Source organism: Rhagoletis pomonella, unplaced genomic scaffold (assembly GCF_013731165.1).
Source record: "Rhagoletis pomonella isolate Grant_MI unplaced genomic scaffold, Rhpom_1.0 Rhpom_scaffold_00012, whole genome shotgun sequence".
Classification (NCBI taxonomy): Eukaryota; Metazoa; Arthropoda; class Insecta; order Diptera; family Tephritidae; genus Rhagoletis; species Rhagoletis pomonella.
In genome coordinates, this window is record NW_023458566.1 from 24888826 (window position 1) to 24903012 (window position 14187).

General features: G+C 35.1%; 1 protein-coding gene across 1 annotated transcript; it reads right to left on the minus strand.

The window, feature by feature from the left end:
- Positions 1-338: 338 nt before the first annotated feature.
- LOC118748189 lies at positions 339-12399 on the minus strand. Its single transcript, XM_036482563.1, has 3 exons — positions 12215-12399; positions 3091-3167; positions 339-2549 (listed from the first exon to the last, which is right to left on the minus strand). Exons 1-3 carry the CDS (start codon positions 12221-12223, stop codon positions 764-766), a joined length of 1872 nt encoding a protein of 623 aa, XP_036338456.1. The 5' UTR covers positions 12224-12399; the 3' UTR covers positions 339-763.
- Between the last annotated feature and the right edge of the window lie 1788 nt (positions 12400-14187).

The following is a 14187-nucleotide window of genomic DNA, read 5'->3' on the forward strand; positions in this document are numbered from 1 at the left end:
TCGATATTTTTTCTGTGATTTCTTCGTAATCTTGACCTCTTGCTTTATGAAGGAGTTTTCCGGTCACTTCTGCGCTTAAAAGTGGCAACGAAATGGAGGGTAAAGCTAAATTTCCAATGTACATTGGTTCATTAATCTGCAGATATCTATTTCTTTGAAAAACTTCCTTGGTTTCAAAATTTGGAATTTGATGAACTACGTTATCAAGTTTGAAATGCGCAGTTGGTGCCACAGCTAAGGCGAAGGGAGTTAATGGTGATGTTCGTATGACTTGAGGGTTCGGACGAATCGTCTCCGGCCACGTTTGAATGCTTGCAGTTTTCCAAAGGATGCTGGTATGTAGTTTATGTGAATGGTAGGAAGCCAATGGCGATGGATGGACGAAGGAAAATAAAGTTTCACAAATGTAAAAAAGGAAGAGAGTACGAACAGAATGAAGCATGAGTCCTTGTTAAAAATATTTACAATAACAATATATGGCAACACTACCTGAGGGAGGCAATGAATGATTTGTATTTAGCGTGCGAAAGATGGTAAGAGGCATTAATAATAATAGATAAGTGGTGTGATGTTAATCATGAAAATTTAGTGCTCAGTGTTGTCTAACTAATATGCATGCCAAAATGTAATGAAATGCTATATAATTTTTAAATAAATTAAATTTAATGTATAATTTGCGTTTTTATACAACTAATTATGAAATACGCACTAGATCTAACGCTTTTAATTAATTACAACAATAATTTATTCTCAGCATTTTTGTTCATAAGACGTAATCAGCTTCACCCGTCGCCGGTGAATAATAAACCGTCGGACCAATGGCAACAATCTTTCCTTCACGCGGAATACTTTGGTCGTTGAGGTTGGTTCTTTCGAGAGCATCTTTCAAATCCACGCTAGATGGAATGGCGATCACCTTGGCCCCCGGTCCAGCAATGGTCAGACTTCGTGGATGTGTAAGCGCAAAGCCACCGGGGCCCACAATAGCGGTGCCACCACTACCGGCGGTCGCCACACCGCCAGGACCCGCAATTGCGATTCCACCCTTTCGCACCTTCAAGCGTTGAATGATAATCCCGCCCTGCTTGATAGCTTCCATTTGTGTTGTTTGCTCTGCATTGTGTCGGTTGCCAAATATTTGTTTCTCCTCATGCTCAGCGGAACTGTCCTCTTCATCCTCTGAAGCACTGTTACTCGATTCGTCACTCCAATGATAGTCACTCCCTTTCTGCGGCGGTTGTTGCGGTTGTCCGATAACCTCATATAACGGTTGTACTGGCTGGTAGGCCTGTGTTGTTAGAAAAGGCTTGGGTGGCATTTGCAAAAATTGGTTTGACTCGTGTGTTGCCGCACTCGCATCTGGTTTGTTCTCCTGGCGAAATGGGAATTTGAATATATTTTGGAAGGCATTTTTTATCGCATTGCCAGCGGTAGAATTCTTTAGGTCAACTGGTCGAACGACGTTAGCAAGGTTGGGGATATTTAAGGTGCCAATATTTGGCACATTGTAAATATTCGAGTTTTGATTTGGGCTATTGTTCACTATAGGTTTACTATTGGTGTGGGTGTTGGTGTTTTGATTGGTAGCCGCTGGCTGGATTTGCTCCATCATTTCACTGACGCTAGGTTCCTTTTCCCTCAGCGGTTTAGGTATAATGCGTTTTCGAATAATTTGCGTTGTAACATTCGCACTTGAACCTCCGCCATTGCTGCTACTTGTTGCTGTCGTTTGTATTTTATAAGGCCTTTGAATGCCAATCACCTTTTCCTCCCTCGAACTATTTTCGGATGATTGCTCCTTTGCTTTTAATTTTATTTCAGAGCTTTGCGAATCTTCGTTCAACGCTACCGCGCTCGGTAAAAAAAATAGATGGCTTTTAGCTGGGTATTTCGATTTTGAATCTGTCGATGACTTGTTCTTTTGAATAGCTTTGCCATAGAAATCGCCAATATCACCGACAATTTTATATCCCTTCATACGATATTCTTCAGGTGCGTTCATATGAATATACTCATCTTTACTGAGTCTGTAGAGACGTACCGGTATTAGGAAATGTGTACGCAATTTAACTTGTTTGTCGATTTCTGGCAGTGTTGGTTGGGCTGCCTGGTTCGGGTGGAGAATGTGTGTATTGTATTTTGTTTCAATCTTTTTGGCGTGGTGATGCTTGGGCGGAGCTGCATCGAAGGCAATGGATTTAGAATTTGTATAGGGAGTAATGTATTGACTGTGCAGCGGAACGGATCTTATAGATGGAATTAGTATTGTCCCGCCATTCATGCCAGATGTTTGATGATTTTGCTGATGGAAGGGTTGCATTGCCGGTTTGGGAAACAGATACTGGCTTGAGTCCAGAATAGGTGGAAGCTTGGACTGTTCAGGTTGTTTCCGAACATAACCCAATGCGTGGTTAATCTTCTCTATTTCTTGCAGGATGCGTTGAGCCTCATCAAACTTGGCCACTTCTGTGTCGGAACTATTACTGGTGGGATCCGTGCGGGACGTCGAATCTTCATCAGGGAATTTCACCAGTCTTTGTTTTGCGATTCTGCGAACGAAAATTGCAAGCAATGGGTGGGAACTTATAAAAACTAAGAAGCTGAGAATAATTCTAACAATGGTTTGTTGGTTGGTGTAAAAACAAATGCCCTTTGATAAGAGTTAATTTGTACGAAGTATCGTTTAATTATTGTCGAATATGCACGCATGAATCGGCTGTGATGGTATTAGTTTAGTCACATTGTAGTGGGTGAGAAATTAGACTTTGCAATATACGCAATATTGATGATTTTTCTTTCTTAAACGAGATGCAGTCACACATATGTATGTATGTATGTATGTATGTATGTATGTATGCATGTATGTAGTAATGGCCATATGACAGTTTCAAAATAGCGATTCAAAGCAAATGCGTTGAAATATGTAAATATATTTACTATGTGAAGAAGACTCATGAAATGTTATATATAAAATAATAAAGATCAAAACAATTCGAGGTAAGCACAGAAATATTTAGGCATCACACTATTTGAAGTACTTTCAGGATAGCTGCGATAGTTCAATCTCTATAATTGGCTAGCTGTACTTACTCGACACCTACATCGCTGACCTCGACCGGCAACGCTTGCGCTGCACAAAATACGGCAATAATCGTCGAAAATATAAGCTGAAAAGAAAACAAACTTTTTAGTTAATTTATGCTTTTCATCTTCTATGTGAAAAATTTTACATATTTTATGTAATCTACATATGTACCTACATATACCCTGCAGGGACCCCCCGGACTAATGAATCAAATTTCTAGTTCCGTACTAGGTCTTTATCGCCAAAAAGGAACTAGACCGATAGGAACTAGATCCCCACCAGTCCAAAATCGGCGGAAAGTGGTACTTTTAAAGAACTAATTTTTTTCAGTTTTTTTCACTAGAAATCTATATCTAAAGTGACGAAGTTAGAAATGGTTCGGAACTATAGAAAAAGGGATGCAGCGGGGGGCTTGCTTACTTTACATAGATATGTATTCGGCGGCTTTTTCGTTCAAATGCGCTTATATTCTGTGCTTCGCAGATGCTGTTTCATAGCTTGGTAATACAAAACTAAAATTTGTGTTAGCATTTCAACATTTTGGGACCGTCTGGAATCTAAGAAATAACAGCGAGCACCTCTGCAAACTCAGCTACAGCTAAAGGTATGTAAACGTACATTTCGATTTTAGAACTGGTTCGGAACTATAAAATTTAGGACTAGTTCGGAACTATCGAAAAAGGGATGCAGCGGGGGGCAATTGACACTTCCTAGGACATCGCCGTGTTAAATTCGCCAGTTGCTTGCATGCAAAAGAGATTTATCGCGAACCAGTACTCGGTCTAAATGTACTAGAAGCGCACCAGTTCAGAGCTAGAGATTTTCCCCACAGGGTATATATATTATACATGCATAAGTATTAGTACTAATGGAAGCAAAAATATGCTTACCATATTTTTAACACACACATGTGCGAACATACATATGTACATATATACACTCCGCTTCACTCGAATATTTAATTTGAATTTCTTCAAAAAGGAGGATTTTATTTTTACATGAATTTAACCTTCGACCAAGTTGTACTTCGAGGTTCGCGATGTCGCTTACCAAGAATCTGTGGGCAATGACTCCGAAATATACATATGTATTTAGCTAATTCCAATTTCAAATTAAGTTCCCATAGTCTATAGAGTTTTGTAGACTACTAGAAAATTTAGTTTTCCAAATCCAACCTATTCATTATTACTGTCACAATTTTTATAAATTTTTCGGATTTCATTTTCTTCGGACACTAAAAGTGGAAGAAGCAAGAAGCCTTTGAATTAATTGAAAGGCTTCTGGAACAGTCTTTCTAACTGTTTTTTTTCCATACATTTACTTAAAATGAGATACACCCCGCTTCACTAGAATAGGTACACATATTTTCCTCAAGATCCAAGCTTATATCTGGACTTGTCTGCATTAGAGGAGTTTCTTTTCGATCTCATTTTGAAGAGTGATTAATTTAGAAGAGAAGTGGAGAAAATTAATAAAACGGATTTATTGCTTTGGATTTTTTTTCCACTTTTTATCAAACTACACGAAAATTATGCTTATTATTTTGATTCACTTGAATATACGCCTTATGTGTATAGCAAAGTTATTTAAATTTCACTTATAACCTCTCTAAGAATTTAAAGGATAATTAGAACTATAACAGAGCAAGAATGGACGAAGCAGGCGCACTTTCATCTGCGTAAAATGTATAAATGGAGGGATTCACGGCGCCAGGACTTTGCAGGCGATCTGTTGATGACAAATCTGAAGGAAATGCAAATGCCTTTGACAGCTGAAGCTGGCTCACAGCATCGCAGGAAAAAAAACATAAAGCGGAGCCAGAACACTAAAGCTAGATGGAAATAACAAAATTCCTTTGCGAGGTCAGCATCTTGCTGTCCAGCTGGTGGACTAAAATGGAAGAAAAACGTTGGTGTTGTAATTACTCTATACAGTCGTGTTCAGAAAATATCAAAAAACTATACAACTTTAAGAATCATGACTGGAATTTCGTACAACTCGCATGCCTGAAAGGACAACTAGAAAATGGCAGTTTCCTCTGGCGAAAACTTTAATTTTGATGGCTACAACGGATTTAATAATAATTGTCATAATTTTTGAAAGGACGAACGTTGCTTGATTCCGCTCCATGATCGAGAATACTCTCTTCTCTCTGGCGGTCTGAACTGCGGTTTTGTAGTCCAGAGAAGTTGAGCTTATATTTACAGTTTCCAAAATTCCGACTAATTCATGCAAAACAAGCATTAAGGACATTTTTTTTTACATTTGTCGCATATTTTCGCACCTTGTTCTTGAAAATACTAGCAAAATTATGCACCGAGTCGCACTACAGGAGCGAGGATAACGAAGCAAAGTCGCAATTTTTTCAGGGTCTGTCCTATTTAAGGCACCTAAACTTAACGGATAATATTTGGAATTGGTTTGCGTGTCAGACAATTCATATGATAATTGGCAGTTGTTCTTTCCGGCGTTTAAACTGGTAAGCAGCGAGATGTCCTTGATTTTTCAAAGCGCCTCTAGAATTGTCTTCCGGATAGCGGGTTTTCCATTCATTGGAATAAGCGATGTACTATCCCATACTAAAAGTGTTATATGGTAGAATTAAAATGAATGGTATGCTTTTGTTGCTTCAATCTCTTCTGTGCTTTGCTCGTGTTAAAGCCACTGTGCCTATTCAAGTGAATCAAAATAATAAGCATAATTTTCGTATAGTTTGATATGGACGTGGAATAGAATCCAAAGTAGTAAGGTGTTTTCACTAAAGTGTAAGGTGTTTCGCCACTCTTCTTTGAAATTGATAATTTTTCAATATGGGATTAAAATGAAACTTCGCCGATGCCCAAAAATACAGATACATATAAGTTCAGATCTGAGGAAGTGAAGCGGGCGGGGTGTACCAGAAGCAAGTAATACTAAATAACTATCTAGCTACTAAGTATTTGTTAAGTGTTGTGCAATAAAAGGATCATGAAAACAAATTATACTATGCAGCTATTTACTTCTACAAATTTAAAATCAAAAATTCCCTAAAGTGACATTAAAGCGAAATTTCTCCGATGCCTGCAGGTATAGATATAAGCTAAGTTCTTGGAGAAAAACAATGTGAAGCGGTGTATATGTATGTATGTATGTAGGTATGTGTCGTCTTAGATAAATACAATAATATATATGTAGACATATGTATACACGTCAGAGATCTCCAAGATATTTAAATTGAGTCAACTGTGTGCTTATTTGGCATTCAGCACGAGAATATGCGTTGAATTGCGGTCAAGAATTACCATTCTACTTACTTCACAATTTTTTCCCGTAGTTACTTAGCTATGAAGTTATTTTTTACAGACAAAATCATAAACAAAAGCAAAAAACGATGAAAGCTGCTCAGAATTGGCGTTCAAGGTGTGGGCTGAGTGTGGATAGTAGAATGAAAGTTTTTCGAACAATGAGCAGCAAAAAATCGTTTGGTGGTCCCGATACTCAAAAGACATGTCCACAAGAAATTTGCAGAAATTGTTTAGCTAAATATTATTAAGCGTTTGCCTGCGAGCTAATTCAGCGAGAATATTTGGATATAAAAACCAACCAACGATAACCCGGCAGATCACAAAGACTCTAAGCGCTTAAGCGCGAGAAGATGTCAACGACCTCTTTGCATTCCGCCCAGCAAAGTAATCTTATTTTCATTTCGATATTGGAGTGGGCGAGTCAAATTATTATTTATGAGCTTATGAAACGACAACGCTTCTGGCACTGTACGCTTATCTTCTTAATAAAAGAAAGTTGGCTTTAGAACCATCAATGTGGCGAGCCATCAAAGCGACTTCAAAAGAATTTAGCTTCGCACTAAACAACTACATAAATGCCGCATTGCTTCTGGATTTAAATATTTTTTTATTTTATTGTTAATGGGTCACAGCTTCATTAGCTATGGTTGGCTATCATTGGGTGCCATGTGATTATTTGTTAGAATATTAATCGTCCCTAAGAAGAGTGAAACACAAATAAAGAAAGTTAATCGATTAAGCTTTGTTTGAGTTTGTGTCTATGTGGACGTAGCTGGCGCCTTAAGCTCGTAGCACACACATACGGTTACAAAGGCACAACCAGATACATATTTATGTAATTCAATACTATATCGCTTCGAGCTCCTTTAACAAAGATGGCACAACAACATTAAAAATCTAGCAAGTATAGAAGAGAGTGTTTTTTTCGATTTTTTAACTTCACTGAAATTAAACGGAATCTTAAATATTCAATAAATATAAAAATTAGCCAAGCAGATACGCCATCGGAATTATTAATTCTTATAAAACAGTATAGTATGTATATATGTCTGTATGTATGTATGTATGTGTATTGTTATTGTGGCTACTTATGGCCATATGACTTTTTGTGATCGTACGCTTTGACGTTTTCAGAAACTTGTAAATCATAACCGCAATTTGCGTAATGTGAACAGTCCTTCCATTTTTGCTATGCGGTTTAATTATAAGGAACTTCAATTTAAAAACTTTGTATTTTTATTTAAATTTCATTAAATCTCAAAACTACTCCTATTAATGTTCAAAAATAAAATGATCATTAATGGACTCAATGAATTACTGCTTTGAAGAAAAAAGTGAAAGTGTTGAAAGCTGAAATTTTTACTTTTATGTGCCGAAAGCAAAAACAAAATGCATGTAAGTTTTTGTTTTTGTACTTCGGCCAGCACCCTAAATGAATTCGTTTAGGAAGCGCAATACAGAGCATACCCCCAGGTTAGCCTCGGAAAAAGTGTCAAGTACTGATTTTTTTTGAATTAAGTGCGTTTCATTGCTCATCGATTGTTTCACGGAGAAATGAGCAGCGGAAAAAAAGCGCGGGAATAAATTATGAAATAGTTTTTTTTTTTTTTTTTTAACAATTTACTTATTATGTGCAGGGATGCTGAAGTTATCCGAAATACTGTATCCCGGGTAATAATTTAAGGCAGATTTTATTTTTTTTTTGTATATTAATCTTTCTTTCGAAACCTACAATAAGATTTCAAATCTTACATACTACCAGTAAATTTAAAATTTCTGCGGCAATGTCTAGACATTTTTTTATTTTTTTACGTATATCTATATTTATTGCACTTGTTGCAGCTGTCGGAATGGACAAGATACCGAGCAGCAGGATCGCTGGATATCGTGCTGGGCAGGCGGTTTGAAAGGACGAGTTCCAGAGGCGCACTGCTTCGCTTCTCTATGTTTAATTAATTACAATCCAGTAGGCTGTGTTCGGTTGGAAAGGATAAGATGCGTAAATCGAAAGTAGGGGTGTCAGTGGCAAAAATACATCGACATTTTTTATTATTTTTTATAAAAATATTGTTCATAATTTACCCAAATTATACAAAATTTAGAAAAATTCGACAAATTTGTATCAATATTTTGAATTTTTTAATGTGAGTTTCAGAACATTTTTGGGTATGCAGTATGCACTTTATTACACAAAATTTTTGTGAGCTATAAAACCGCATCTCGCTTTCTTTGAATTTCAGGCAAGGCGATGTTCGGCGGTTGACAGAAAACATCGATTTATACATCGAGTGGAAAAGTGTCGATGCATCGATGTTTTTTTAACATCCCTAATCGAGGTCAGCAAACGCGTAGAAAAATCCTAGCACTTGAGGAAGAAACACAGCTCAGCTAGCGCATTTCTTCGAGTCATTTCTACGAAGTTTCACTCTTCGGCGGAGAGCCGGGGCTGAAGAACTACAAAGTTCAAAAGTTTTTTTGGTTTTGAATATTGAATCAGTGGTTACCGAGATACATACATATATTTATTTTTCAATGCACTAATTTCTAATGCTGGAATAATTAGTTTGTAATTATATATGTACTTCACACCGATATGTACACAGATAATTAAATACCCTTCTGTAATAAGACGGTTAAAATTTGACCGGTTAGAATTGGACATTTTTTTGCATCGAAAATGTTAGCTTTCGACCGCTCAATATTTACATTTTGTGGTTGTAGCCGAGTGTGCTGAGATGTTTTCGGTTTTTTTTTCAGTTACGAAAAGGCATCTGTGAAGTGCTCAAAAAAGCAAAATTTCGTATAAAATATATTATCTACCTCAAACGAGAAATTTCAAAAAAAAATTTTTTTTTGTTTTAATCTTCAATCGTAACCATTTTTTAGGCTTGCACAAGATTATTTACAGAATAAGAAAAATAAAACAATGGGTATGTAGTAGGGATGTTAATTTTTCCACTTTTTCCGATTCCGGGATTTCCGGGATGTCATTAGCACAATCTCGGGATCCCGGCATTAGTCCCGGGATTTAGATATTCATCACTTTTCAAGAACTTAAATCGAAAAAATTGTTCTCTTTTTTTTTGGAAAGCTCTCCCTTCCATAGAATAAATAATAAATACAATTTTATTTAAAGTTGCGTTTTTATTTTTTCTCTCTGACGTAAGGTTTTTTTTTAAAGGACCTTGTTATTTCAAAGATGTGATTTATTCCAAAAATTATTTAAAAAATCCAATGCAATGTAGAATAAAAAATGAGTACCAAATGCATAAGGAAATTTATTTAAAATTAAAAAAAATTAAATTTGTTGGATTCACAAGGATGAATAGGTAATTTTTCAAGCTGATAAAGTTAGATGGGCGAAATTCGAGGATGTTATCGAGTTTCCTTAACATTATAATTTTTCAAAAACAAATATTGCGAAACCTCAAGGACAGCATTTTAAAAGGACATTTTCAATATCTACCAGCCCTTCTGCACCAAAAGCTTGAATCTGTTTTAATTCTGCAGGATCTCCTCTTTGATCCCCATATTTCTTCTCTAAGCACATTTTATTGAATTTTTTAAATCATTTTTGAATTACCGACGTCAGATTGAAAAACTAAAAACGCAATTTTACTATATTTGGCCCTGGGTTTCTCGAATATATTGATATTTGTTTTTAAAATTTACTATCGCTCGGTGTTCTATGTATAATGAGCTAGACATTTATAAAAAAATATTAATCATTAAATAAATTAAATATTATTATTAATTATTAAAATTAAAATTAGTTTCATGTAATGACTGCAGACTCCTCTCAATCCAAAATTAAAGGAAAATCGCCTAATACAAAAACTTTATAGCAGATGAATTTAACTAAAATTACTGTTGTTGGCTGACTGAAGAAATTGGCTTTTAGTCAAAAGTTAAGAATCTTTTTGTAGTCTTAATATTTTGCACATGACTGTATATAATAACGATTACGGTTGCCAGACGTACTGATTTTCAACTCTTGTACTGATTTCATTCATTTTTTCTATCAGAACGCTAATGTCCTGATTTTTCAAAATTTGTACTGATTTGTACTGAATTTTCAATTCAAACAAAATACTTTAGGATTTTCTTAAGGTTATTACAGTTGACATGTTTCAAATATTTAATATTTGATATGTCCAAGAAAATAATACAACAAAAAGATCAATCGTTTTATGGGCACATCGCCGGGTCGTTACGTACCAGTTGCGATAATACGATGGAGGTTAAATTATTTAAAAAGGACGTTGACGTTTTTTGTCGAGTGTTGTTAGTTATCTCGAAAATTTCTTTCAGTTTAATAACAGCAAATTATAATATTCCAATGGCTTTTGCCTATAACTCACAATTGGTTTTTTCAAAATTTACTGACATTGTAAAAGATCTTTGCATAGACAAGAGAAGACATAGAGTTAGATACCCTTTTAGGCGAATTCTAAGTCTTTCAAAGTTTTTACGAAGGTGAAAAAATTAATTTAAGATATGAGGAAATATAGATGCAGTCCTTAGATAGTGGTACTTTTCCACAGTTCGAAAAAGTATGTAATTTTATTTATTTTTTTTTTTTGCAATACGACACTCAAACGAAACAACTGAGAGGATCTTAAGTATAAAGTTTGCTTCCTGACGCAAAGAGAGAAACCGGCTTCTGATTAAAATTTTGTAAAGTGAACTTCAAATTAAAAGTAATTTCAAAATGAAATGTTTAGAATTCGTTTTATACCAAAATATTGTTAAAAACAAGTACTCTGGCGTTTTAAAGCATTATCTGTTACTTGCATTCATAATTTTGCTGTATATAAAAGTGTACTGAAAAGCACTGATTTTTTTTTTTTTTCTTTTCAGCAAGAAAAAGTCCAACGTACTGATTTCGTGCATAAAAAATCTGGCAACCCTAATAACGATATAACTATGAAAGACATGATCTATATACACATTATATATTAAAGCCAAGCTAACTCGGATAGAGCATAATTTTTCCCGACCATGAATATGCGTCGATATCTCAATCTTCAAGAGTTAATTCGCCCGCAAATTCCCGCTTCTTTGCTCTGCTCTTTGCGAACAGATGATGTATCCTTGAAGTACCTATGTCAAAAACTAAAAACATTTCTTCAAGATCACGAGCACACGAGCTTTAAGGCAAATACTTAATTCCTAAAAGATATTAACACACTCCGTTTCGAAGAATTAGCTCGCCCTGAAACAAGCGGTTCGGCTTTTCGCAGTTAATAACTTGATACTTATGTATGTATGTGCATATGGCTTTGTAAACCAAGAGTACATCATCTGCATCAACTTCCAGCCGAGACACGTGAAACCTGTGTACATACATACATACTTACGAATTTAAGTAATTTACGAATTTTTTTTCGAAAACTAAGTAAAAGTTAGTGTAACTCTTAAAGTCTTTCTGTAAAAATTATTTGCCTTAAAGCAAGTATGTATATACATAAATGTATCTGTATCATTCCCACAAAAAAACCAGAACTTAATTGCCAGTTTGTACTTATTTATGACAAGTGAAAGCCAATTAGAATGATTTAGCGAACACTTGCCCAGCATTTAGACGCTGGCAGGTCGCTGGCATGCTTGTCTGTTGTTTTAATTTAAATGCTAAACAAACACACAAATGCTGCACAATCAACACAGACACACAGACACACAGGTACACAGGTACTTGTAAAACATAAATTGGCACTCGTTGAAGTAGTCGGCTTTTATGAAAGCCAAAGAATTGGGTTACAGCCAAAAAAAAATTATTTCTTATTTTTTATATTCATCGTAAATATTTACACCCAAAGAATAAAGAAAAACTATCGAAACTTACAATCTCCATATTTACATATATATATAGTTGTCAAAATTCTTTGTCGATATTTGTTGCCACTTATTTTGCCACTTGATGAGATGAATTTATGCCGAATGTCACTTTGTCACTTAAAATAATAATTTACATGGAATACACCAGTGAAGGGGAAAACAAAAAACAAAAAAGATCTACAACCAACTTCGGTCGCGTCTTAACTTGAACTGCGCTTATGCGCGACCATCAGGGCGAGTTTATATCATTTCTCTGGCCAGCTGGTTGTCTCTTACAATGCATAGATAGACAAATGAAGTCCCGAAGTCACGCCACACAAAACTAGCCCACTCTGAGCTACGTACTCGTAGTATGAATGCTGTAGCCTTAATGTTGACATTTTGTGCTTTATTTTTTATTACTTACTTTCGGCATTTTTAATTCTTTGAAACGAAAGAGTCCGCAATGGTGGAAAAGAGAAAGGGTGAAATTAAGAGAAAGTGACTTGCGGTATAGTTAATATGCATATTTGTTATAATTTTTATTTTTTTTTATATGTTCTGCATCGGCAGAGAATCGTAAATAACACAAAGATCGGTTTTATATAATGAAATTAAGTTTTTAGTGAGTATAATGTTAGCTAATAAAATTCAAGTTTGACTATTTTATATGAAGTACTAAATACATACATATATACATATATAAAAAGTATGCAATGAGGAATTGAATAAATTAACAAAAAGTTTGCTTCTTAAGTCTTTTGTTCTGGCCCATCTATACGTAATATATATAGATATATATGCATGTAGATACATTCATATGCACAAATGCACAGTAAATTTCTGTTAACTAAAAATGTGATAAGCGTAATTTCTTTAATTTAAGGCAGCAGCGGACATAGCAACTGTTACTCTTTTTTTAATCTTTTAATATTATTCTGTAGTTAATTCTTTTGCGACGGAGTCATGAATGGAGAAGCAGATTTAGGCGGCACCCGGGAATAAGTTATGAGCAGGGAACGGATTTTTAGGACCTAAAAACCTATAAAAAAGGCAAAATAAAGTAACGAAAAAGGCTGGAAAAGGCAAAATAAAATAGCGAAAAAGGCAGGAAAAGGCAAAAAAAAAGGTATTGCCAAAAAAGCAAAATAAGGCACTAAAAAAAGACAGAAAATACGAAGAACAATCAAAAAATATATTTATTTTAAAAATTTTTATATTACAAGTAAAAAGAGAAAAACTATGAACTAGTTTCATTATATGAAAAATTTGTACTTTGACTCTTTGACTATTTTATCCTTTCAAGTTTCTAACTCATAAAACTTTAATCTGTATAGTTGTAGTAACATTGAACCACAAGATGCATTTTGAAGTCTTCTGGCAGCAGTTTCTTTCGATTTTCGCGAAGAAAAGCCTTGAATGTACTAAATGTGCACTCGAGGTAAGTTGATACAAGTGGAGCCCAATTTAAATATGGAACGTTTGAAACGTTCATATTATCAGAAATAAGGGCGTTTTCCTCGCCCTTTACAATTTTATACAGACCCCTTATTGTCTTCAAGCCTACGTTAGCTGAGAAAACGGCTTTGAATTTTTCCAACACCAATTTGGCAAGAGGTCCCTGCGCTTCTATAAGCCGCATGGGCAATGTGTATATTTTTTAATCTTAAAAAAAAAATTGTAAATGCTATAATCACTTTTTTAAAGGTAGAAAAGGCAAAAAAAGGCAAATATCTTAAAAAAGGCAAAAAAAGGCAAATATCTTAAAAAAGGCAAAAAAGGCAACATCAAATGTGTATACATGGAATCAGGGAAAGCTAAATCGTGGACATTCTTAATCGAATATACTCTATCTCTTTAGCAGAAAAAAGGCAATTTCCATAAAATCCGTTCCCTGGTTATGAGCATGACCCATTAAATTTTCACCTGAGTTATTGCCAGAATAACAACGTGCATGCACTCATAACGTTTAAGTTCCACGTTGACTGGAATGGAAGCATA